Raw genomic sequence first — 27,044 nt, 5'->3', positions numbered from 1 at the left:
GTTGGAAAGAAACAATGGTTGTGTTTGAAAAGGGAAATCAAGATACTTCCTGTTAGATTTCTGTGTGTTACATAGAGAATTGTGTGTTTTATGAAATTGAAAACTTGAAGGCTGAGAATTGGTGTATGGTTTTGCAGATTTGGTGTGTGGCTCTGGTGTTTGAGTGTCAGGTTTCAGAAATTGTGTGACAAGTAAGGATTTTGTGTGTAAGCATTTGAAAAAAAAACTGTAATTATAAGGTACGTTTTACAGTTTATTTACAGTAGGTTTACAGTGGCATATATATAGTGAAATGCATCAGAACCACCATCATATTGCCATGGTACTTGTGATTCCAAGTTTTCCAAGTTCTATGAAGTATGTAAATACCTTGGTTTATTAATAAGATAATCATTCAGTACGATGTATAATGTCCCAGTATCAGGTATGAACTGCCTTTTTTCTGAAAACTGGAAATAAGAGAAAAAAACAAAACATGAACTTAGGGTTTCAATAACAGTAGTCATAGCCTGTGCTGAAGCTGTATGTAATGCAGATATAAATACAATTTATACAATAGGGTCAGGTCTTTATCTGAAACACATGAACCACCCTGTCTTTTATCTCAGAGCAAGTTTCACGTCACTTTCGGGGCTGTGCACAGCAACGCAGTCTGTTGTGATCAGCTTCTGTTATTGACCTGGAAAGAAGTGAGTGTGTATTTAGTGAGTGCACATGGAATATTTCTGAATCTACAATATAAAGTCTTGTTTCAACGTTACTTTAAAGAGATAGTTCATTCCAGATTGTCCAAACTGCCCTTGTTGAAGGCATTCACCCCAATGCCAAAGCATGACCCAAAGCATGAAACCAAGCTATCAGGCGCCAAAAAAAAAGCACCATAAAAGTAGGTTGATGTCTTCCAAGGTTTTATACATGTAACATAGTTTAAATAATATTAGTTAAATTCAACATAAATTGGTAAAACTCGCCATTGGTTTCTGCGTTTGTTCACATGATATTGCGGGGCGGAGCTATGTCATCATCAGCAGAGTCGTATATCTCGTCCTGCTGGTAAGTCGCATCATTAATTGCTCCATCTTAAAAACTAAGTTTGGATCGTTTTCAAGCCCAAGTTTAAACTTTAAACTACACACAAGTATACTTATATTGTCTGTCAGCTCCTAGTTGTGTTAGTTGAGTCAAATATTTGTTTTTTGTGACGATAGGATGAAGAGTGTGTTAAAGGTGCAATATGTAATATTTTCTGTCTGCTAGAGGTCGCTAGAGGCCTATTCAAAACAAAGGCGTAGCTTGATGATGGCAAGTTTGAGCACGGAATCATGTGGTCTTCACTTCACAGCCAGTGGAAATAATCGGGATAGGACTCGAGAAGAAATCATGTTCATGGATGCGATTAGTATCGTTACTGTAGTATGAAGCAGAGCAGGACCGAGTGTTGTGGGAGCGCAACACATGCCTCACGAGCAGTTAAACTTTTATTATGTCACAGTCGGCGGCGCCGCTTTTGCTTTTCCGGTCATGAGTATGAGGTAACGCAGCTCTGTATATCATATTAGATACATTTGAGTGTGTTGAAAATTATGTTATAACGTTACTCTGTGCGATCGCTCGGCATCTGCTGTGAGACACTGTTACACACTGCAGTAAGCTAGATCGATTTTAGAATATCATATTAAATGCTGGATGGCTTGTGCTGATAAATGTCATGCAATTAATTTTAAAACGTATTGTATGATGGAGAAAATTCTGTTTTACTGTTAATAAAAATAAAGCTGCATCTGACTATGCTGTGTTAGCTACCTCACAAAATAGTGTTTTTCTCTGAGGCATGGTAAAGCATGGTACTCGCAAAAAATCAAGAAAATTAGATTTAAACAATAAGACTAAACTTGTTGAGCTATATAACAATAATTAATTTTCTGTCTATAAATGTAACCAAACAGTTGTTCCCTTGTCTATTAAAACATGTAATATATTAAAGCGTCTTTGGTGTTTCCATGGTTTCTACAAAATAAAACTGGAAACCGGGTATGACGCCATTGACAGGCGACACCTCACACGTCCCTGAGACAATTTTCTCACGATTTACAAATAGTTGGAAACATTTGGAATATTGCAAGTACTCAAGTGAACAAAATATATAACACTGGCCTAGTGGTTTTTTGATATTTTACTGCAAAACCTTTAAGTCACATTGGTGCCGTGACCCGGATGGAAGTGAGGTTTAGGGGGGTGAGTGTAACGGAGGCCAGCTAGTAGTTGCTGTGCATGTAAACCTCACTCCTCTGATCGGAAGAGATGCTCTAGTGACTGGCACTAGGGGTTGCAGCCTTTAGCCTCCTTGTTAGAGCATCCAACTCCCACACCTGAGACCCAGGTTGTAGTCGTAGTTTCTGTTGCAGTCCTATAGCTTGTCCTGGGTCGACATTTTATTTGGCAATGTTAGGCAGTTTTGATTTATATGCTGTTTAATGTTGATGATCGCATTATTTTATACACATCTGCTTACATATGCTATCACTTGTTTCTGCTGCTTCTTCACCTTTGTTTTGATTATGAGATTCAATACTCTTATTTATTTAAATAGCTAGCTTTAATGCAAAAACAATAAGAAATCCAGTCAGTAGGTCAGTGGGGAAAAAGTCAGTGGGACTTTATACATAAAAATATGCAGCTGTGTTTATTTTACCTTTTTTATTCTTTTAGCAGGCTTGAAAAACCTTCTTCAGTAGTTTTATGCGAGTGGCAAACTGAAATTTAACAGTGCAGTGTGTGTTGTTGGCTAGGGTCTACTTTCATTGTATGGAGGATCTTTCAGCTGAATATTGTCTTTTGTGTTCGTGCAAGGTGTTATTACCTAATTTGAGCAGGAAGTAGCAGCGGCCATGCTTGAATTACTCATTTATTGAAACATTTTGATTTAAGCCACATCTGCACCTCTAATCAGGGTCCATCCCTCTCTGCAGAGCTGTTCTTGCCCATCATGCATAAGTCTTTATGACTGGCCACTCTGCACTTTAATTGCCTCTGCTCAGTATCTGATGTGTCCTGTTGTCTCACGATCGAAGCAATGTTCCAAATAAAGACCGATTCCTAATCAGCGCCAGCAGAGAGACTAGAGTCAGAGCTCTGGAATACAGCTGGTGTTCAGGTGAACAAGGGCACTATTGCATTGTGGGAGAAGAACTATCCTTTATTACTGCAGACCTCTTATCGTGCTCTTCACACCAAGAGCTTATTGATCCCACCATTCTAGATCCCCTCTTATAACATAAGCACCTAGAGGGATTAGTCACATCTTTCTCCATGTTTGCCTGGTCAGTGCCACTAGGGTCATACATGAGCAGGAAAACACTACAATGATCACTCTGACAATGTCAGAACTGGTGAAGTTTAGTTAATTCTAAGTTACTGCATTTTTAAAAAGACTAAGTTTTATATACCATCTGTTTAACTTATAACATGAAAGTATGGTTAATAGTATAATTTAGAGAACAACATTTTCAGTTTTACTCAAATTAGGGTGATGCAAAAATGAGTACACCCCACTGAAAGTCTCTGGAGCAAAGTTAAATTTAAAAATTTTCAATTTTAAAGCTAAAAAGTGTGTTAAAACCCCTTCCCATTTCATGCTGTCAGCAATGGCACCACATGGAAGAGAAATGTCATAAGACCTGAGAAAGAAAATAATTTATTTACAGCAGAAAGGTGAAGGCTACAAGAAGATCAGCAAAGCTTTACTTATCAGTCAGAATACTGTAGCAAAAGTGGTACAACAATTTTAAAAAGATGGAACTGCAACCATCTCACAGAGACATCCAGGTCGTCCGCGGCAGTTAACACCTCGACAGGAGCGTCTTCTGATGAGAAGGGTTGAAGAAAATCGGCATGCAAGTTCACTGCAGTTATCTAAAGAAGCCAAACTGGGGTGACTATTTCCCGTGACACAATACGGCGTACGCTGTAGAGGAATGACATGCATGGGAGCAGTCCACGAAAGAAGCCTCTGCTAAAGCCCAGGCACAAAAAAGCCCACCTAGAGTTTTCCAGGGCCCATGCTGACAAAGATGAAGACTACTGGGACTCTATACTCTGGAGTGAAGAGACAAGATAAATGGTTTTGGAACTGATGGCTTCCAAATTTCATGGCATCGGTGAGGAGGTGAGGAAATATAGAGCAAAATGCATATGGTGCCTACAGTGAAACATGGTGGTGTCAGTGTCCGGGAGCTGCATTTCATTGATGGCATCATGAATTCACAGATGTACTGCTCTATACAGAGAGAGAAGATGCTACCATCACTCCGTACCCTTGGTCGTCATGCACTTTTCCAACATGACTATGATCCTAAACACACATCTAATGCCACTGTTGGATTTCTGAAGGGTTAAAGTGAATCAGTGGCTCCTGATCTGAACCCAATCGAACACCTATGGGGAATTCTGAAGAGATAAGTGGAGCATCACTCTCCATCCAGCAAGTCTCTAAAAGAGGTCATTCTTGAAGAATGGAAAAAGATAGATGTTGCAAAATGTCACCAACTTGTTCATTCCATGCAAGACTTGGTGCTGTCATTAAAAATCATGGAGGCCATACAAAGTACTAGATGTAGTAGTTTTTGTAGTGTGGTGTACTCATTTTTGCATCACCCTAATTTGAGTAAAACTGAAAAATGTGTAATCTAAGTTATATTATTAACCTTACTTTCATGTTATAAGTTAAACAGACGTTATATAAAACTTAGTCTTGTCAACATTTTGGAAATTGTTTTTGTGTTCATTGAGATATTGTTTAAAATGTTACTTTTCAAAAGTACTCATTTACGCTGAGCACTGTAAATAAGAACTAGTAAAACAATATATTTAAAGTTTGTAAAATACACACTGGTGTCTATGGAAGCGGCAATAACAATCCATTCTAATATAATTTGCCGATGTGTTTTATTAATATCAAATACAGTTCACTGGCCACATGACGAGTTGCCATGGAAACAATAAGGGGCAACTTTCTAAAATAATGGTGGTGTTAAAAAAAACTCACTCTGAGGGGTCAGCTAGAATATTTTAAACTCATGCGTGAAAGGGTTAGGGGTCTGTATTTGTCACAGGCAATCCATGCAACAGTTAGTTCTGTTTTTTTTTTATATTATGTTTATTTTTTATATATATATATATATATATATATATATATATATATATATATATATATATATATATATATATATATATTTTTTTTTTTTTTTATATATATATATATATACACACAGTACAGTCCAAAAGTTTGGAACCACTAAGATTTTTAATGTTTTTAAAAGAAGTTTTGTCTGCTCACCAAGGCTACATTTATTTAATTAAAAAAAAGTAATATAGTGAAATATTATTACAATTTAAAATAACTGTGTACTATTTAAATATATTTGCAAAGCTGTATTTTCAGCATCGTTACTCCAGTCTTCAGTGTCACAGGATTCTTCAGAAATCATTCTAATATGCTGATCTGCTGCTCAATAAACATTTATGATTATTTTCAATGTTGAAAACAGTTGTGTATTTTTTTTTTTCAGGATTCCTTGATGAATAGAAAGTTCAAAAGAACAGCATTTATCTGAAATACAAAGCTTCTGTAGCATTATACACTACCGTTCAAAAGTTTGGGGTCAGTACGATTTTTTTTTTTTTTTTTTAAGAAATTAAAGACATTAATACTTTTATTCAGCAAGGATGCATTAAATGAATCAAAAGTGACAGTAAAGACATTTATAATGTTACAAAAGATTAGATTTCAGATAAACACTGTTCTTTTGAACTTTCTATTCATCAAATAATCCTGAAAAAAATATTGTACACAAATATTTTGTACAATTGTACACATTAAATGTTTCTTGAGCAGCAGATCAGCATATTAGAATGATTTCTGAAGGATCATGTGACACTGAAGACTGGAGTAATGATGCTGAAAATTCAGCTTTGCATCACAGGAATAAATTACTTTGTGAAATATATTCAAATAGAAAACAGTTATTTTAAATTGTAATAATATTTCACAATATTACTGTTTACACTGTATTTTTAATTAAATAAATGTAGCCTTGGTGAGCAGATGAAACTTCCTTTAAAAACATTAAAAATCTTAGTGGTTCCAAACTTTTGGACTGTACTATATATATATATATATATATATATATATATATATATATATATATATATATATATATATATATATATATATATATATATATATATATATAGTATATAAGTATAGTATAAGTTGCTACCTCACTTTTAATTCAGTAATTGAATTTGAATTTAAATTTATGCACAACCCTGAATGTAATCTACTGAACGTGTGAACTAATGACATCCAGGGATAGGCAGTGTTTATGATACATGTATTTCAAATACGTATTTCTAATACAAAATAGTATTTTGTAATATGTATTTGATGGGGTTGATGAAATTGGCTTTGTATTTTGTATCAAAATACTTCAGTGTCTTGTATTTTTGTAATTTTAAAATACTGTAAAATAATTTGTAAGAAGTCTACATGATGACGTCATAAAAATATGGCCTCTGATTGGTGCTTAGTAGTTTGCCCAGACTTGTTGAGTTCAGAACATGTTAAGTTTTGGTGTTCATTTTAGTAGCCTAGGCTAAATAGTTTACCAATTTACATCATGTTCTTGAAAACTATTATACCGAGCAGCAGCCCCCTATATTTATGATTAACAATCAATTGATTAATTAGTTAGAAACTAACTGACATGAATACAGGTGCCATCAGTTGTCTTCTTATGAATGACTTGTTTGTCATTGAGTCAGTGTTGCTGATGCAAAGTAGGCCCTTTGTTACTAAACACCAAATAACTAAATTAGGATACAATTTTGTGTCATTCACAAACTGTTAAACATTAAACTGTGGGTTACTTTAAAACTAAACTTCATCTGGGAGATCACAGGGATATGTGAATATTTGATCTGTTAAATCCACAACGTGTAAATTTTTGCCGCTAGAGGTCACTTATTCAGTCGCTAATCCTTGATTTTGTGAATTTTGTTAAAATCATGTACATGGATGAGACTATTAACATTACTATGAAGGTATGAAGCAGAGAAGGGCGAATGATGTTGGAGCTGAATGAGACCGCTGGAGTGAATGCTAATGAGAGACGAGCGTGACATGTCTCGAGAGCAGCGTAACTTTTATTATGCCACAGTCGCTGCTTCCGCTTTTTTTGGTCTAGAGTATCTGGGGTAAAGTGGGCCACTGTTTATCATATTAGATACATTTGTGTGTTGAAAGTTGTTATAGTGCTACTCTGTGCGTTCACTTGGCAGCTGCTATTAGACACTTGTTGCACACTGCAGTAAACTAGATCAATATTAGTCATGGTAAAACATGGTACTCAAATCAAGAAAACGAGATTTAAACAAGAAGCTATATAACATGATTAGTTTAGTCGATGAATCCAAACAGTTCCTCATCTGTCTAATAAAACATATAATATGTTTTATTTGACAGACGAGGAATATAATGTGTCTTTGGTGTTTCCATGGTTTCTACAAAATAAAACCGTAAATTGAGGGTAATGCGGGTATGATGTCATTGATAGGCGACACATGGACACGGTCCATGCCCTGATTAAAATCGAATATTTCTCTGGATTTAAACATTCTTGGAAACATTTGGGATAATGTAAGTACACAAGTCAACAAAATATATAACATTGTTCTAGTGGGTTTTTTTCTAGTGGTTCAGATTTATTGCATGACTCGGGGAGAAAAGCTGTTGCTATCAAACATTGTTTACTTAATCAGCTGAGTCAGTGTAATGGTGAAGGGATCGATCAAATAGGCCAACTGATGGAAGGCTTGCGAAGAAATTTCATGCACCCTCGTAAAAGTATTTTTTAGTATTTTTAAAATACAAAAATACAGTAGTTTATTTTTATACATGGTGTGGCTGCTGTATTTTGTAGTTTATTTTAATACACTTAAAATTAAGGTATTTGGTATTTTATTTTAAAATATATTTTGATGTATTTGTGCCCAACCCTGATGACATCCACTATGAAACATGTACATCACTGGAATAACTTTGTGATGATCTGGATAACTGAGAATATTCACTACATATTGCTTAATTTTACCTCCACGTACAATATTTGTACAAGCAGTTTGTTTTATACCTTGAGTAAACAGCATGTGCTAACATTCTACTTGAGACTGTGTAGTAATCATTCTTACTAAGCTAATCTAGCTCTTTACCATAGATGATACTCATAATTTATGACCTGCGAATCCGCCTTCACTTTTAAACCAAAATAAATAAGAATAAGATTAAAAAAAACATAATTATGCATATATGAAGATATGAATCATATATTATATATATAACTATAAATATATAATAGAAATGATTAATTATTTTCATTATTGTAATATATATATATATATATATATATATATATATATATATATAAAATGTATGGAAAAGATGTCTTTAATTGTAACGAAAGTAATGTTACAATGAAAAAAAAACTTCATAATGCTTCTAAAAATAGGCTTTCAGGGGTTATGCTAATAATTTCTTATTTTTTCTCTTAAGCGTGTCTGATCCTGAAGCTGTCTGACGTGCACTACTGTGGTATTCTACAAATCTGTCAGCTTTGCTGGCGTGTTGTGACTTGTGTGTTGGCAAAGAGAAATTACGTGTGTGTGTGGGAGTGTGTGCGGTCACAATACACGAGAAGAAGAGAGGGCTGGATGTATTTATGGTAAAACATATTTAGTTTCAAGGTTTACAGATTTTAGTCTTCATTAGAATTCATTCTTTAAAATAAATGTCAGATCAAATTAGAAAATCAAATGTAAGAAATGTATCTCTTTATTCTGTAAGAAATATTTTTATATGGTAAGATTGGCACTGGATTTGTCTCCAAGGTTCCTTAATAAAATTCTTGAGTGTTAGAATGGCAATCTGCTTATGGACAAGACAGAGAACTGCAGAAAAGCACGTACTGTGGTAAGTTCACTGTTGACATTTGCCACATTATACAAACTGAGGCATATTGTCAGACTGCACTTCAGAACTCGGAATTTGAACTTTGCTCTTTTTCTTCGCTGATGAAACATATAGAGTTTGCTACACAGTACTGAAATTTGAGAAAGAAAGAAAAAAGTTCTGTAGGCTTTTTTAATTGTACTATATTCTAACGTCAGATACATTGTCCTTTCTATCCCAAATCCACATAAATAATTTTACATGTTGTCATGACACTGGTTCTCTGGTTCCTCCGATAACACATATGACAAGACATATATTTGATATCTGTGTATTTTAGTTTGGGAAATGTCATTTTAGAGCATTTTCTCACCTATAGTATGTGTATAAAACAGCAGATGCTGTTGAGACATTGATAATTTAGAATGTATGTGAATCTTGGGCTTATTAGATATGATACTTTGATAATGTTTATTAGATGTTTGTACTCAATAGTTAATAGTAGATTATTTTCAGACATCTTAAATTCATTTGTGCTTACAGTTTACTGGAAAAAAATATGTAAAATTACTAAGTAATGGATCATTACTGTAATGATTTCGTAAAAGCATAAAATGGCTGATTTAATATATTATGACTGAATCTTATTATACAATATAGAATGTTTACAAAATATTTGCTATAATTTTGCTGGAGATGAAATTAAGACTAATTATTTGATATGAGATTATTTGAAAAATCCAGAATCAGCCGAAATTTCAATGACTTGATTCATAATTCTGATGTAGAATTTACATCAACATGTAAAATTATTATTATACATGAAATGATTTCATATAATTTCCACTGTGTAAACAGCAGAAATCACCTTTTATAACTAAAAAAAAAAACAAAAAAAAACAGTCCACACTTTTATCCATTTTACAGCGAACACTAATAATTATTTGGATATATCAAAAAATATTTCTCCTTCTCTTTATATATTTGGCCAGCTTTATAGAGAATGTAGTTCTTATTTCGTAAGGGTCATCTGCAACACCCAAACCAACACTTTATGCCCCATCTTGCATTTTTTTTTTCTTTTTTTCCTTTGGCACGTTTTTTTTTCATCTGAGCCCCGTCTCTAAAGTGCCATGGACAAATGTATACAACCTGTTTTTCACTCTATATAAAAGAACGAATGGGGTCATGTTTAGCCTTTATTTTCAGAGAAGCTTTCTGTTGTTCCAGGGACAGTGATCTTTAAAGTATCATGAAACCTCCCTGTTTTAGCCTGTCTTTCACACCTCAGAGCTGGAAAAAGTCTCGAAAAGGGCGTGTAAAGCTGTGGATAAGTGGGAGTGTAGAGGGTGGGGAAGAGGGGAGAAAACAACCAATAAAACACAGAACTACAACACACTCATTATACAAAATAATGAATATTAAGGAAAAAGGAAATTATGAGGAAAAAAGGAGGAACATATGGAGGAAAAAACAGGCACCTTTGAGGACACCTTGATGTGTTGTAAAATATAATTCTATGACAACAAACGGACAATCCAGGAAGAACATTTAAAAGGTCTAATAATTTAATCGCGTACACGAGCACTACAGTCTCTGAATGGATGACACGCGTCAGTTTAAGACAGAAACAGTTGACGTCAGCTCGTTCGTCTAGCCCCGACTGGAGCCCTGGCAGCCAATCACAACTCTGGATCTTGCTGGTATTACACATTGACGTCAGAATCCATGATATTTTGGGGTTTCATGACCCTTTAATAATATATTAAAGCCCGCAGCACGCTGACGTGATTGGTTAAAGGTAGTTTTGACATCAGAAACACCAGCGATTTCAAACTGCTTTTTTGAAACTGTTTTTAGATCACTGCAGTTTTAAACTGAAATACTCAGCAATGGTGATGACATATGAATTTGCTCATGGTTTGTCTTAAAGCACATTAAAAACAACACATAGACATATAAACAACATTAAAACTTGATTTGCACCACTTCCTTGAAAATAAATTCCAGAGCGCTACAACAACTCATGAAATGACCCTTCACAATAGATAAAGCTTTACAATAAACTCTATTAGAGATTTAATATGGTAATTTATCTGTTTATCAATAAAAAATACCTTACTAACCTGTTGAGTAACAAAAACGCTATTTCCGCAAATCCCTGAGTTCTCGCCATCTCTTCTTTTTGCCAGCAGACTCTCCTCTGTTCGGCGTTTGTTTAAAATGAGGGATTGGAGATTTAGCTGCTCCGTGTCAACCTTTCTCAATCATTGTGACAACTAACCTATGCTACTCTTGCTTCATACATGCATCAAAGTAGCCGGAGCAACTTTTCTCTATTCACAGATATGACAAGACGTGCACAAGCGAGTGACATATGTATGCAATTTCCTGAAAAAACCATCCTGCTAGGTCAAAAATATTTACTTAAAATAAGCTTACTGTACTAAATCAGGGTAAGACAAAAACACGTTTTGAAAGAAAGATTGATGATGTATTTTGAAAAGTTATATAATGTACCTTTTAAGAAGTTTCAATGCACAGTGGGAACTGCGGGGGGTGGGGTTGTAAGTTGATGAAAAGTTATAAAAATAACAAAAAATAAATAACTAAAAAATAAGAGCAACAAAAATTAAAGACTTTCTAAAAAAGAGTATCTAACTCAAACAATAGAGCATGGTGCCAGGACTGGCACTAGCAAGAACTGATCAAATTTAAAATGCATACTTTGAATGCTAAGAAAGTTGCTTTGGATAAAAGCAAATGATGAAATATTTTATTTGTTTACCTGCATTGAAGGACTCAAAGGTTGTGAAGATGTTCTGAATGATTGTGAGCAGCATCAGAAATTAACCTTTCCATTAAGGCACAATATTTGTCCCTCAGAACTGATTTCAGAACTGACACTCCATCCCTAAACCTACCCTTAGTGATTTATGGTGCATATACTCTTTATGAGCACAAGCATTCCCTGGGATCAAACCCACGATCGCATGATCACATGATTGCATATTGTTATTGCAATACTCTGCCAATTGAGCTATGCAAAACCCGAAATATGACGCAGATAAAAGGGAACAATTCATTAAAATGAAAGTGTCCTGTTGTCGATAGGGGCGTAACTTTAGCAAACGCTCCTATGTGTCATATTTTAGAGAAGTGACAAACGACCTATATGGTCGTATTGGTTGGAGAACATGTTGGACATGGCATATGTTTATTTACACAGATTGTTTAATGCTGCTCAAAGGTAATGCCACAATCAACACTTTATTTATTATCACATTTCACTTTAATGGCAACATCTGTAATAGGTTTTGTTTAATTGTACTGGGACATTCCCCCATTGGGGAGTGTTTTTGTTAATTTTGTTGGAATTTTTGTCCCCAATATTGTGGATATTGTGTCCCCATTCATTTCTGACCCCGGTTATTACTATGCAGATGCTAGGGTGTTCCAGGAGGCAAGTCAACTAGACAATCCCCTGTAAAGACCTTGTCGACATGACAGTCTTTGCACAGATCCTCAGCCGAGATAATGAGAACCAGATAAGTCCTCTGCACAGATCCCGATGGCCATATTTGTCTCCATTCTGGCGTGATGAATTTGATCTTCAAGCAGTAGGAACTGGATGAAATGTTTTAAATGATACCAATCAACAATCTGACTTCTGATGCATCATGGAATTAAACCACACAATGTTGCTTCATTTGGCTAGTGGAGGAGCCTGGATTCTCCCAAGGTTTTTTTTTTTTTTTTTTTTTTCCTCCATCCTGTCACCTGATGGAGTTTGGGTTCCTTGCCAGTGTCACCTCTGTCTTGCATAGTTGGGGACACTTAAAATTCAATTATATTTTTGATCTTACTGCACTGACACTATTGGATGAGAACTAAACTAATTCAGACCTACAGACAGTCTAGCGAAGCCTGTTACTTCTCTTTTTAAGCTTGTGGGCCGGAGGTCTTTATACACTAGCAAATCGTGTCATTCATAACATAAACTTGTGCTCTTTCTGTCTTCATCACAGATAAAAAAAATAAATAAAAAAAATAACACTTGTGCTTGCTGTTTGCAAGAATGGCGGTGTCTGTTCTGAAACGAAAGCATCTATGTTAACTAATTGCATCTATGTTGCAATTCTCAGAATTCCTCTAATCAAATGTTGGGCAGTTTCTTCTTTTTAGTTGTCAAAATGTTTTATTCAGATAACTAATTTCCTGTATGTCTGTTGCAGTTTTGATGTGGAAAATGGATTGTCAATCGGGCGCAGTCCACTGGACCCCAGTCCAAGTTCGGGTCTGGTCCTCCAAGCAAACAGCCAGAGGCGAGAGTCTTTCCTTTACCGCTCGGACTCAGATTTCGACCTATCACCCAAGACGATGTCCAGGAACTCCTCGACTGCCAGCGAGATGTGAGCTTTTATCCCATATTAAAGCACAATATTTCATAGTATGTCATTTGACTGGCTTAACTCATCTTCTGTTCAGAGTGATTTCTTGTTTAATTAATACTTCATCTTTTGGTATGTAGCTCTTGAGAGTAGTCATTTTATTTGTGACATTTGAGTTCATCATTTTGCACATTTAATAGAAGTATGTATTTGCAAGTGTGGGATAGATGTTGTAATAATGTATACTGCCCTCCAAAAGTTTGGAAACACCCCTGCATAAATCCTTATCATTTTTTGGTGCAAACACATTAAAGTGCAAACACATTAAAGTGCAAACACATTAAAGTAACTTGACATTATCATTAAAGACCAGCAATAATAATTTTCATTTTGTCCAAAACCCCACTTTTCTAGGGCATTTCCTAACTTTTGGAGGGCAGTGTATATATAAACTCAGTGTGAAATACCATTCACAACCCATGTATTTGCAAGTAAAACAAGAAATGCATGTAAAACAAAAATGTAAGATGGGATTGGGAGTGCAGAAATAAGAAATTAACCTTTCAGGAAAAATGTCAAATAATTAATAAATTATAAGCATATATGTATGTGTGTGTTATAACATGTTTCAACATATATACAGAGTGTGTGTGTGTGTGTATACATATATATATATATATATATATATATATATATATATATTTTTATATATATATATATATATATATATATATATATATATATATATATATACACTATATTGCCAAAAGTTTTGGGACATCTGCCTTTACATCACAAGAACTTTTTTTAAGAAAATTAAGAGTTCCTTTCACTGGAACTAAGGGGTCAAGCCCAACCCCTGAAAAGCAACCCCACACCATAATCCCCCCTCCACCAAACTGCATGGCACAATGCAATCAGGCAAGTACCGTTCTCTTGGCAACCGCCAAACCCAGATTTGTCCATCAGATTGCCAGAGATGCGTGATTGGTCACTCCAGAGAACATGTTTCCACTGCTCTAGAGTGGCGTGGTGATGAAGGCTTGGATGCAGTTGCTCCATGAAGCTCTCTACGCAATGTTCTTGAGCTAATTTGAGCTAACACAAAGTTTGGAGGTCTGCAGAAAGTTGGTGACTTCTGCACACTGTGCGCCTCAGCATGCGCTGACTCTGCTCTGTGAATTTACATGGCCTACCACTTCATGAATGAGTTGCTGTTGTTCCCAATTGCTTCCACTTTGTTATAATCCCACTAAAAGTTGACCGTGGAATATGTAGTAGTCAGGAAATTTCATGAATGGACTTATTTCACAGGTGACAACCTATCACGGTACCACGCTTGAATTCACTGAGCCCCTGATAGCGACCCTTTCTTTCACAAATGTTTGTAGAAGCAGTCTGCATGCCTAGGTACTTGATTTTATACACCTGTGGCCATGGAAGTGATTGGAACACCTAAATTCAATGATTTAGATGGGTGTCCCAATACCTTTGGCAATATAGTGTATCAATAAAACCCTGTTGTTGAAACATATACATATATATTTATTATTGAAACAGATATTATTATATACATCAAAATCCCAAAGATACAAAAATGTACTGCAATTTTATATATTTATTTACACTTTTATTTATTTATTTATTTTTAATATGGCACTCCTAACCCTCCATAGATTTTATCCATTAAGAAATTGTTATTGTTGAATGGGTTAAATTTTTTTTTTTTTTTTTAATGAATTATAATGTTGCTTTAGAGTCAATTAATTAAATTATTACATGTGCGTCAGTCAATCATTTACAATAAGACTAGGAAAGTGCTTTAAGAAAGAAATTTGGTCAATATTGATTCCTTGTTAAATTATTAATTGGATCATGTCTTGTCTTTTGCAGTCATGGGGAGGACATGATTGTAACGCCGTTTGCGCAGGTCAGTTGGTTGCTAATTTGGCAAATGTGTAATATATGTGTAATATAAATGTGTATGTAGCCTTTAAGATTTGTAATTTCACAAAGGTTTCAAATAATTGTTAATTGTGCAAGGCACTATGTGCATTCTATTGTGTAGATGAATGTGTAACATTTGCACATATGTCTTCCAGTGGTGTAACAGCTGTAGACCTGCACTGTGTGTATGTGTGTACTGTAGGTTCTTGCCAGTCTGCGTACAGTGAGGGGTAATGTTGCAGCTTTAACCCACATGCAAGATAGAAACAACAAGTGAGTCTATAGCCTAAACATCTTTAGATAGTTAGTGAATGGGAGGCTTAATGAGAAAAAGACTTATAACAATTGTCACATGAGGTCTTTTTTTTTTCTTTCTTTTTTTTATATCAGGAGACCGTCAGGCACTAACCCTCCATCCGCCTGTAAAACAAACCTGTCAGGTGAGTGGAAAAACATGAGCTGGTCTAGCTAAAGATGCAGATTTTTTCTTGCCGTAGACCTCAGGCAGATTTTATAGACGTGAAGTTCTGAACATCTGAGTAATCACCAAAGATGATGTATTTGAGGCTTATTCTAACATTATTTAAAAGATCCAGGACTGTTCTGTTTGGTTTTCTAGATGAATCATATCAAAAACTCGCTGTTGAGACTCTTGAAGAGCTGGACTGGTGTTTGGACCAGCTGGAGACCCTGCAAACACGTAACTCTGTCAGTGAAATGGCCTCCAATAAGGTATACACTTTATACACTTTACACCCCCCCCCCCAGCTGTACATAAACCAACCTGTGTGAAGAAACAACAGATTTAAGTTCTTATACACTGACTCCATTGTAGTTCACAAATCAAAAATGGTATCTGTGGTGCAGATTTTATGTGTTTGTAGTTTTCTTTTCATATTTCCATTTTAAAACATGAGAAAAAAAAAAAAAAAAAAAAAAAAACTGGGATAGTTCACCCAAAAATTTAAATTATCCCATGATTTACTCACCCTCAAGCCATCCTAGGTGTATATGAGTCTGACTATCTTCTTTCAGACTAACACAATCAGAGATATATTTAAAAAATATCCTTATTCCCCCACAGTTTATAATGGTTGTGAAATGGGGCAGCATTTTGAAGTCAAAAATAATGCATCCATCCATAAAAAAAAGTAATCCATACGACTCCAGTGGGTTAACAAAGACGTTCTGAAGCGAAGTGATGCGTTTTTGTAAGAAAACAAATATCCATGTTTAAAACTTTATTAATTCAAATAACTAGCTTCCAGCGGACGACCATACGCAGAATGCGCAAGTTGATTTGGGTGGAAGAGCAATCTTTGACCCGGACTCAGTGATGAATGCGGAGGAGAAGGGAGGCAAAACAAAACACCGGTCACAAATTAGAAGTCTAAAACGAGAAATACTAAAGAAAAATGTTGGCAGATTTCGATATTAGAGAAGTGGAGCTTAAATTTGTTGCACAGCCCTGTTTGTTTGAACCGTGAGAGGCATCTAAGCTTACAATACTCCTACATCCTGCGTCATACATCGAGTCAGAGGATTAATCAGTCGACTTGCGCATTCTGCGTATGGTCATCCACCGGAAGCTAGTTATTTGAATTAATCAAGTTTTAAATGTGGATATTTTTCTTACAAAAACGAATCACTTCACTTCAGAAGGCCATTATTAACCCGCTGGAGTCATATGGATTACTTTTTTATTGATGGATGCATTATTTTTTACTTCAAAACGTGGCTCCCCATTCACAACCATTATTACCTTGGAGGACTAAGAATATTTTTAAATACATCTCTGATTGTGTTTGTCTGAAAGAAGATAGTCATATGGCTTGAGGGTGAGTAAATCATGGGATAATTTTTGGGTGAACTATCCCTTTAAAAATAGTTTTGAAAAAAAAAAAAAAAAGTTATAATAAAAAAAAAGTTGGCAACTAACTGAAATAAAATAAATTAAGTTGAAGTACTCAAATTTAAATTAAACAAAAACGCATTAAAGCTTAACAGAGATATACAAATAAATAATTAAAATGATAAAAGTACATGATGAAATTACTAAAACTATAATTCAATTCTGTTATCATTTACTCACCCTCATGTTGTTCCAAACCTGTATGAATTTCTTTGTTCTGCTGAACACAAAAGAAGATATTTTGAAGAATGTCAGTAACCAGACAGTTGATGGACCCCATTGACTTCCATAGTCATTTTTGTCCTACTGTGGTTACTGACATTCTTCAAAATATCTTCTTTTGTGTTCAGCAGAACAAAGAAATTCATACAGGTTTGGAACAACATGAGGGTGAGTAAATGATGACAGAATTTTTATTTTTTGGGTGAACTATCCCTTCAAAGTTAAAATGAAAACTACAGTTTTTGGGTCTTTTATTGCAATGCTCTGTGTTAATCAGAGCTGTAAATCATTTTTCTGATGCATGATTACATAAGCCCACCATGGACTGTAGAGTCTGAATGAGTGTTTCCTCATAGACCTTTCGGTATGGACTAAAGTAACAGAAAGTTATAATGGTGAATATTGTGCTGTAGGACTCTATGTTCATGACACTAGTTTTCTTCGGGACTCTGTATATCATTTACATCACAGTTAAATTCACTGTATCATTTGCTGTCGTTATTACACTGAAATTAGTTCCATAATGCAATAAGTGAATTTTTTACAATTAGAATATAATGTTTCACTTTTATTTGTTGTATTTTATTTTATTATTTTTTTTAGTTTAAAAGAATGCTCAACAGGGAGCTAACTCAGCTGTCTGAGACAAGCCGGTCAGGAAACCAGGTGTCGGAGTTTATAGCAAGCGCAATTTTACGTGAGTTACTACTTAATGTAATTTAAATGTGATTATGACACATGTAATATATAATAACAGTGTGTTCACCAATAATAAAGATTTTTAAACTGTCTTCCTTTCAGTCTGAATGTAACTCAGGGCTGTTCACATACTCTTTGTGTTTGTGTTGCAGAAAAACAGCATGATGTGGAGATTTTGTCAGCAGCTTGCAAGGAGGAGAAAAAGCGCCGTCCGATGTCTCAGATAAGTGGAGTGAGAAAACTGAGCCCCAGCCTGAGTCTCCCACCAACAAGCATCCCACGATTTGGTGTCAACACGCAGCACGAGAGCCTCCTGGCTAAGGTGTCCCTTCATTTCATTTTATTTCTATTCTTAATATTATTATTAATGCACTTCATTGGAGTAAATTGACCATATTTTTTTCCCTCCAGGGACTTGAGGATGTGGATCGATGGGGAATAGATATTTTTAAGATAGCAGAGTATTCTGGGAATCGGCCACTGACAGTCATAATGTACACCATTTTTCAGGTAAGATTTATGACCGTTTTGCTGCTTTGCTATTGTATTTCCTACAATATATTGTATATAGCCTTGTTTAAAAAAGCTCATAATTTGAAATGTGGTATGTAGCATTAAAGGGTTAGTTCACCCAAAACTGAAAGTTCTCTCATAATTTACTCACCCTTATGTCGCTCCAAACCCACAAGGCTTTCGTTCATCTTCAGAACACAAATGTGACCCTGGACCACAAAGCCAGTCATAAGTTGCACGGGTATATTTGTAGCAATAGCCAACAATATGGGTCAACATTATCGATTTTTCTTTTATGCCAAAAATCACTAGGATATTAAGTAAAGATCATGTTCCATGAATGTATTTAGTAAATTTCCTACAAAAAATGTATTTTCGTTAGTGGATATGCATTGCTTAGGACTTCATTTGGACAACTTTAAAAGGAGCTCATTTTCTTGCACCCTCAGATTCCAGATTTTCAAATAGTCGTATCTCGGCCACATATTGTCCTATCCTAACAAACCATACATCATTGGAAAGCTTATTTGTTAAACAATTTTGCTTACAAAAATGGCCCTTATGACTGGTTTTGCTTTCCAGGGGTCACAAATTAAGATATTTTTAATGAAATCTGAGCAATTTCTGTCCCTCCATTGAAAGTTATGCAACTACCATTTTGATGCTTCAAAAAGTTCATAAAGAGATCTTAAAACTAATTCATATGTATTGAGTGGTTTAGTCCAAATTTTCTGAAGAGGCACGATCACTTTATATGATGAACAGTCTGAATTTAGGCTTTTATTCACATATAAACACTGATCAGTGAACATAAACAGAAGCTAAAAAGAACCTGCTTGTCACGAGAGAACAAACCTCTTGTGAAAGCTCAAACGTGCTGTGCAACACATGAGAATGAACCTCATTGGCTCTTGCACATGCTTGAGCTTTCATTTATCATAACTGATGTGTGAGTTGATGAATGTTTATATGTGAATAAAAGCCTACATTTAATCCATTATTATGTTTATGTACTCTGTAATTCTCAGGAGCGAGATTTGCTCAAATCCTTTAAAATCCCACCGGACACCTTCTTAACTTTTTTGATGACTTTGGAAGACCACTACCATGCAGATGTGGCCTACCATAACAACATCCACGCAGCAGACGTTGTGCAGTCTACACACGTTCTTCTCTCCACACCTGCCCTAGAGGTCTGCTTGGATGTGTACATACATACAGAGTGTTCATGGGAATTAACCATAAAAACAAATATATCCTGTTATTGACAATGTTTTTTTTTTTACTTTCAGGATGTGTTCACAGATCTTGAGATCATGGCTGCTCTGTTTGCCAGTGCTATTCATGATGTGGATCATCCAGGAGTGTCCAACCAGTTCCTCATTAATACAAGTATGACTATGACAAATCATTAAAATGACTCCCAAATTAATTCCCTTAGGCTCCGTCCCCAATAAAAATACATGCAAGTCTATCTAAAAACCTAGTGAGACCTTAGTATGTGGTTTTTCTCTTCACTTTTTCAGACTCTGAACTGGCTCTCATGTATAATGACGCCTCAGTGTTGGAGAATCATCACTTGGCTGTCGGCTTCAAGCTTCTACAGGAGGAACACTGTGATATATTTTGTAATCTCAGCAAGAAACAACGACAGTCCTTGAGACAGATGACTATAGATATGGCAAGTCTTTGTGATTTGTAAATCTCATCATCAAATGTGAGGGGCCATTCACACAGAATAAATTTTTCCATTCTAAACCCGCTACTTTTCCATTGTTTTTCTATGTAAACCTGTTAGACGGACATGTTTGACCGTTGCACTCCAGTCTTGCGTCTTTTGAGGCATCTTGTGCATTACACGGCATTCTAAAAACACGCCCAAGTTAAAATCAGTTCAACTTTTAAAACTTTAAGGTAACTTTTTGCGTTTTTCCCCATTATACTGCCCGCATTTTGTGTTTTTCAAAGCAAAAACGCATTCTGTGTGAACGAGTCCTTATAGTAATACTATATAATTGTGTATAAACACTATGAATGTTACGGTTGCTGGTATACAACGCATACAACGAGGAGATAGAATGAATATAAGTCTTTACTTGAGGAGAAACAGGAATCCAATGGAACATACACCAACATAATACAAACGATACCGGACAACACAAGACTAGAAACACAGGGTATATATACAAGGGACTAACAAAGGAACTAAACTAGGTGACAGGATAATAAACAAGGCACAGGTGAATCAAATGAACTAATTAACAGAACAGGGAAACTAGGTCACAAGGGCAGACAGAGACATGACATGTAACATTTCGCCCCCTCCCGGATAGGCGCGTCCTCGCGGCGTAAGAGTCCAGAGGAGGGAGGGAGGGGGTTCTGGAGGAGGGCGGAGAAAACACAAACAACCAAAAGAAAAGAGTCCATGAAAACCAGCAATGACAGTCCAAGGGGGAGTGGAGGGTGGGAGGAGCCAGGGGGAAGCCAGGAGCAGGAGGAGCCAGATGTTACCCCAGAAGCCAGCCAGGACGAGGCCCCAGGGTAGAGACGCAGGTGGGAGGAGCCATGGTGGAGTCGGCTTGGGGGCAGACGACACCCTGGGGACGACCAACGGAGATGCAGCTGGAGACCCAGGTGTAACTGAAGAGCCGACGAGCCCACGCGCAGCCGATGGTCCTGGAGACCGAGGAGGAGCCATGGCGACGAGCGTCCGAGGAGGAGGCGGACATCCAGAGGGCAGAGGCTGAGCCGGTGGGACCGAGGATGTAGGCGGAGCTGGAGGGAAGGAGGAGCCAGACGGAGCCGTAGGTGCAGGCAGGTGGACGACTGACCAAGGCGGAGCCGGAAAGACGAGGGAGCCCGGAGAAGCCGTATGGCCGAAGGTGTCCGGTGGAGCCGAGGGAGGGAGGAGCCAGGGTGACGCCGAAGTGTCGACGGGCCGAGGTGGAGCAGGGGGCGTGGAGGCTGGAAGTGGAGGCAGGGGATCCTCTTGAGTGGATGTAGTGGAGGACCTGAAGATGCTCGACATCCCCACCTGGCATGTGGGAGATGTCGAGCAGCTGAAGGGCAGAGGTGATGGTGGGGCTGAGGAACTGGCTGTGAGACTGGGTGACGGAGGAGGCGGGAGAGGGAGGCTGGGTGGGCAGACAGGGAACTCAGGAGACGGAGATCTGGAGAACACTGGAGATTGGTCCTCTGGAGGCTCAGGAGAATCATTAAAAACAGGAGAATCAGGGGAATGGGAAGTCACCTCTCCGAAAAAAATCAATTAAATCAACTGTAAAAATATCTTTCAGTTCCTCAGCATATTTGCCAGTGTCAGTCATAGTTTCCATTGTGGTGGTGTTGTGGGCGGAGCTTTCCTCCCAGCCCTCGAGCTCCACAAGCACTCCCACGACGTCAGATGATGTTACCGGCTCACGCACCTGGTCAGAACCTTGCTGTGAGGTTGGCTCCGGGGCGATGGTACGGTCCGATCCTTTCCTCGGTCCTGGCTCATCCATCGCGGTGGGCTGGCCTCCTCGGTCTGCGGTGGGCTCGTGAAACATCTCCGTTGTGACGTTCGTCGATGTTGACTGACTGGCTTCTGGCAGTGGAGTGGGGCTGGCGGCGAAGTCATCCTCCGCGGGGCAGATGGTAAACGGAGAGTTGTTGTTTACCAGCACCCACTCCACGAGTGCGGCGAAGTCCTTCTGAGGACCGCTCCCTGGGAGGCGTGCCCGGGACCGCTCACTAAGGCTGGAGATGTAGAACACGCAGAGCGAGCGGTCTGGATAGTGAGTGAGGCACGCCAACTCCAAAAAAATCCAAGGTGTGGGATTCCAGGGAGCGGTCCCTCTGCTCCAGGCACAAAAGGGCAACAGCAGGGTCCATGGTGATGGGAAAAACAAGGGGAAAAAACAAACAAAAAGAAAATCGCCGCAAAAACTGTTTTGGTCCGGTATGGTATACAACGCATACAACGAGGAGATAGAATGAATATAAGTCTTTACTTGAGGAGAAACAGGAATCCAATGGAACATACACCAACATAATACAAACGATACCAGACAACACAAGACTAGAAACACAGGGTATATATACAAGGGACTAACAAAGGAACTAAACTAGGTGACAGGATAATAAACAAGGCACAGGTGAATCAAATGAACTAATTAACAGAACAGGGAAACTAGGTCACAAGGGCAGACAGAGACATGACATGTAACAATGAATACAGATTAATGAAGCTTATAGTAATCATTCAGTAATGATTTTGATTCAACTTAATGATTTTAGTACTTTTGAACAAGCACCAAATATCTGCTCCTTAATACATTTTATCATATACTATTATTGATATTTTATTATTTATATTATAAACAAAAATACTAATCATGAATGATACTATGATATTAATTTAGTCACATTGTTTAAAGTACAAATATTTCAACAAAACTGTTGTGAATCTGTATTTTAACTACTGATTCCTCCTAATTTACCTTTTATGGACCTTAAGGAAAACATAACAGCAAAAATAATGGTTTATTTAGTACCGTAACCAGATATGTCTGATACTTATGATATTTCATTGAGTGAGTCAGATTCAGTACTTGTTCCAAATGATTCAGTGAGGTAATGAAAGATTTAGACCAATGATTTTCCCTGTGATTCATTTGTGAGTCATAAAAAAAAAAAAAAAAAAAAAAGAGTCATTCATTTGTGAATCAGACTACTCGGGTGACTGTTTGTTATTTTACAACATGTATTTCATCAAGACAGAATGAAACTGAATTACAATGTCCAACCCTAATAAACCGTGAAGTAAGACAAAAACTTTTTTTTTAAGACATCACATTTCAAATACTCTGTTACTCATGGGTCTAATACCAAATTTCCTGTTGTTTTTCCAGGTATTAGCCACTGATATGTCCAAACACATGAATTTCCTGGCTGATCTGAAGACAATGGTGGAAACTAAAAAAGTGACCAGTCTAGGAGTCTTACTGCTGGACAACTACACAGACCGAATACAGGTATTGCAGGTCTTATTCTACCAAATGTAAAAGTACACTTCCAGTATTAGGGATGTGAGGCCCTGTATAATTTAGGGCCCCTGATAGCATCACTAAATTCAGCCCATTTAAAGCACCACTGATTTAAAATAATAATAATAATAATAATAATAATAATTATTATTCTATTTTTGGGTGACTAGTCAACCATCAAGGGCAGAGTTTCCCAAAAGCATCGTAAGCTTAAGTTGATCGTAGCTCTATTGAAACCAGTGGAGCTACGATCAACTTAGGCTTACGATGCTTTTGGGAAACGCTACCCTGATCCATTCCTAGATATTATTGGCTTTTTAGCTCTATTTGTACAGCTAAATTGTAACTAAAAGTCAGATGTAAAAATTCTTAATTCTTTCCTTCTAAAGGTGCTCCAGAACATGGTGCATTGTTCTGACCTCAGCAACCCCACGAAACCCCTGGAGCTCTATCGACAGTGGACAAATCGCATCATGGTGGAGCTTTTTAGTCAGGGTGACCATGAGCGTGACAAGGGCATAGAAATCAGCCCCATGTGTGACAAACACACGGCTTCTGTGGAAAAAACTCAGGTATGCTTACAAATGTGATTATGTCTCCTATTTTAGGGGGGTTTAAAAATTTTAAATTGGGGCCTGGGATATATATATATATATATATATGGCTGTTAAAGCGTGCACTTAAGATATTAATAAAAATGTTTAGTATAATGTTTAACATTCACTAAAATTAATTCATTAAATAATGAGATAAATTGTGATTATTTTATTTTATTAATAGCAATATTTTTTTAACTGTAAAAAAATAAACAAAATCAAATGAATAAGTAGCTTAATATACATGCAAATAAAAAGTATTTTCATATGTCACATTCGGTGTAGATGGTATCACTGATTGTAATGCGTTCTGTTGACCTTTGTTGTGTCACGTCTGGTGTAGACACAATGTAAGAACGATTTTGCATTTAGTTTTGTTAGCTTTGCAACTACATATCAACTAACTCTCATTTGAGTATTTGTAGACTGACTGCTCAATATCTGCAAACACTTTGATGCTCCCAACAGACAGTCACATTTAGTCAGATGAAGAAAAAGATAGGCATTGTAGAATAAAGTAAAAGCATTTATTTAACAAAGTAAACACTGTGCAATCACAAACAATACTGGACAACTGAAAGAGTGGAGGTGAGGAACTAAATACACATGTTGATAAGAACATAATGACTGACAGCTGTGATGATTAGTGAGTGTCAATGGAAACTGATGAGTGGCGGGAAACTTGAACAAAGGAAAAAGGCAATGGATGAATAGAAACTAAAAGTTCATGAAAATTAAACTAACTTAACATAATTGTGACAGACATTTTATTGACTATTAGTAAATCTGCAATTACATGTCAACTTATTCTACTAACCCTAACCTAACAGTCAACTAACAGCCTACTACAGATGATCTGAGTTATAGTAGTTGACATGTAGTTGCAAAGTTACTTATAGTTAGCTGAATGTCTAAAGTGTACCATCGAAACATAGAATAACCTAGATGTATATAAAATTATTAAAACTATTTTAATAATTTGCCCAATGACAATATTAAAGTCAATCACTTAAAATGTCTTTATAATATTACACTTAATATTTTTCTCACACTGCATAAATGGGTGTTTATACATGGAAATATAGCTGAAATATAGCTGTAAAAAACTTTTTAGGGCTGTCAAAGTTAATGTGTGCACTTTAAGATGTTTAATATAATGATTTTAACCACTAAATTTGATTAATGAAATCGTGATATATAAATTATGATAATTTAATTCTGTTAATATTAATATTAACAGTACAAAATAGGTGTAAATAAAATGTTTGACAATATAAAAGCCAATTATTTAAAAAAAAAACTCTTTATAATATAACTCTTAATATTTCACATATTGTATTATTTTTTTTATACATGAAAATATATAGCTGTCTTTGTATTTTAGGAGAGAATAAAAATGATCATATGTGTGGATTAACAAATTAGAAAAACCCTGTCCTATAGTATACTAATGATTACTGTGTTTGATAATTGTTTCTTAAGGTGGGATTCATCGATTACATTGTCCACCCTCTATGGGAAACATGGGCTGATCTGGTCCATCCAGATGCTCAGGACATTCTAGATACATTAGAGGACAACCGAGAATGGTACCAAAGCATGATCCCACGCAGCCCGTCGCCCACCCCCGAAGAGCAGGACTCACGGGCCATGGTGGGCTCAGCCGGAGAAAAGTTCCAGTTCGAGCTGACTCTGGAGGAAGAGGATGGAGAGTTAGAGGCTGAAGAGGAGCACATGGATTCAGAAAGATCAAGGACTATGACGGACACCGGGCATCCACAAATGTCCTCCCTTGGAGTCACTCCCATTTTAGACAGCAGCGAAAGAGAACTGGACCAATAAATGACCAGCATATCCATCCTGCAGTTGGAAACTTAACATGACCCAGTACCAACCGCAGCACTGTTCATTTGTGTTTCTTAGTTGCACTTATTAATTTGCAGTTGAGTAGAACAACCATTCACTAAAACATAAAAAGACATTGGACCCAAGGTTTATCTGACCAAATAACCTGTAATTTAAAGCTATATTTGCTTTTTAAACTCTGCAAAAAGCTTTATAAACTTTTGCAAAAAGGCCTGAGGCCGAAAGTTGCAGATGAATGTTTTTGTGGTCTCATGTCAGAGTCGCATGGAGAAACATGAGTCTTCCCTTGAGTGACTGTCCATGCCAACTGCAAAGGAAAGCTGATTTACTCGTTATGTGAACTTTTTCACTACACTTTAGGATATTTATTATCTTGAAACTTTTTAATAATGGATAAATTAATGCATTTTTTTTTTTTTTTTTTGCCACTGAAAAATTACTTACTCAAATGAAACGGGGCAGTTGTGAGAAATATTTAAGGCAAGACACCACAGGTGAATTGGGTATACATTCTAAATGTATCACTATAATTCCTCAGTTGATTAATCACAGTACATTAAAGGGATAGTTCACCCAAAAATGAAAATTCTGTCATCATTTATTCCCCCTCAAGTTGTTCCAAACCTGTATAAATTTCTGTGTTCTGCTGTACACAAAGGAAGATATTTGGAAGAATGTTTGTATCTCGCCCCCCAATGAGCGCCATAGTATTTTTTCCCTGCTATTGCAGTCAATGGGGGGCGGCATCTGCTTGGTTTCAAACATTCTTGCAAATATCATCCTTTGTGTTCAGCAGAATAAAGAAATTTATATAGGTTTGGAACAACTTGAAATGATGACAAAATTTTCATTTTTGGGTGAACTATC

At 36.5% G+C, this 27,044-nt stretch overlaps 1 protein-coding gene across 4 annotated transcripts in view; it reads left to right on the top strand.

Moving 5' to 3' along the window:
- Window positions 1-26,772, top strand: part of pde4cb (phosphodiesterase 4C, cAMP-specific b) — a 122,835-nt gene extending 96,063 nt beyond the window's left edge. For 3 of the 4 annotated variants that reach the window (XM_067388553.1, XM_067388554.1, XM_067388555.1), the window contains 14 exons: window positions 13,240-13,416; window positions 15,289-15,325; window positions 15,545-15,615; window positions 15,733-15,782; window positions 15,962-16,074; window positions 18,080-18,173; window positions 18,328-18,497; window positions 18,587-18,685; window positions 19,717-19,881; window positions 19,981-20,080; window positions 20,215-20,369; window positions 23,581-23,703; window positions 24,105-24,287; window positions 25,794-26,772. In XM_067388553.1, the coding sequence (XP_067244654.1) occupies window positions 13,240-13,416; window positions 15,289-15,325; window positions 15,545-15,615; window positions 15,733-15,782; window positions 15,962-16,074; window positions 18,080-18,173; window positions 18,328-18,497; window positions 18,587-18,685; window positions 19,717-19,881; window positions 19,981-20,080; window positions 20,215-20,369; window positions 23,581-23,703; window positions 24,105-24,287; window positions 25,794-26,153 (1,897 nt within the window). In that variant the 3' untranslated portion in view covers window positions 26,154-26,772. Of the gene's footprint in view, window positions 1-13,239; window positions 13,417-15,288; window positions 15,326-15,497; window positions 15,616-15,732; window positions 15,783-15,961; window positions 16,075-18,079; window positions 18,174-18,327; window positions 18,498-18,586; window positions 18,686-19,716; window positions 19,882-19,980; window positions 20,081-20,214; window positions 20,370-23,580; window positions 23,704-24,104; window positions 24,288-25,793 lie in introns of those variants that run through there. The other variant, XM_067388556.1, reaches the window with a different exon arrangement.
- Window positions 26,773-27,044: the final 272 nt, after the last annotated feature.

The sequence above is a fragment of the Chanodichthys erythropterus genome, chromosome 6 (assembly GCF_024489055.1).
Source record: "Chanodichthys erythropterus isolate Z2021 chromosome 6, ASM2448905v1, whole genome shotgun sequence".
NCBI classification, from domain to species: Eukaryota; Metazoa; Chordata; class Actinopteri; order Cypriniformes; family Xenocyprididae; genus Chanodichthys; species Chanodichthys erythropterus.
The sequence above is the reverse complement of the archived record's forward strand: the minus strand, read 5'-3'. Positions and strand labels throughout refer to the sequence as shown.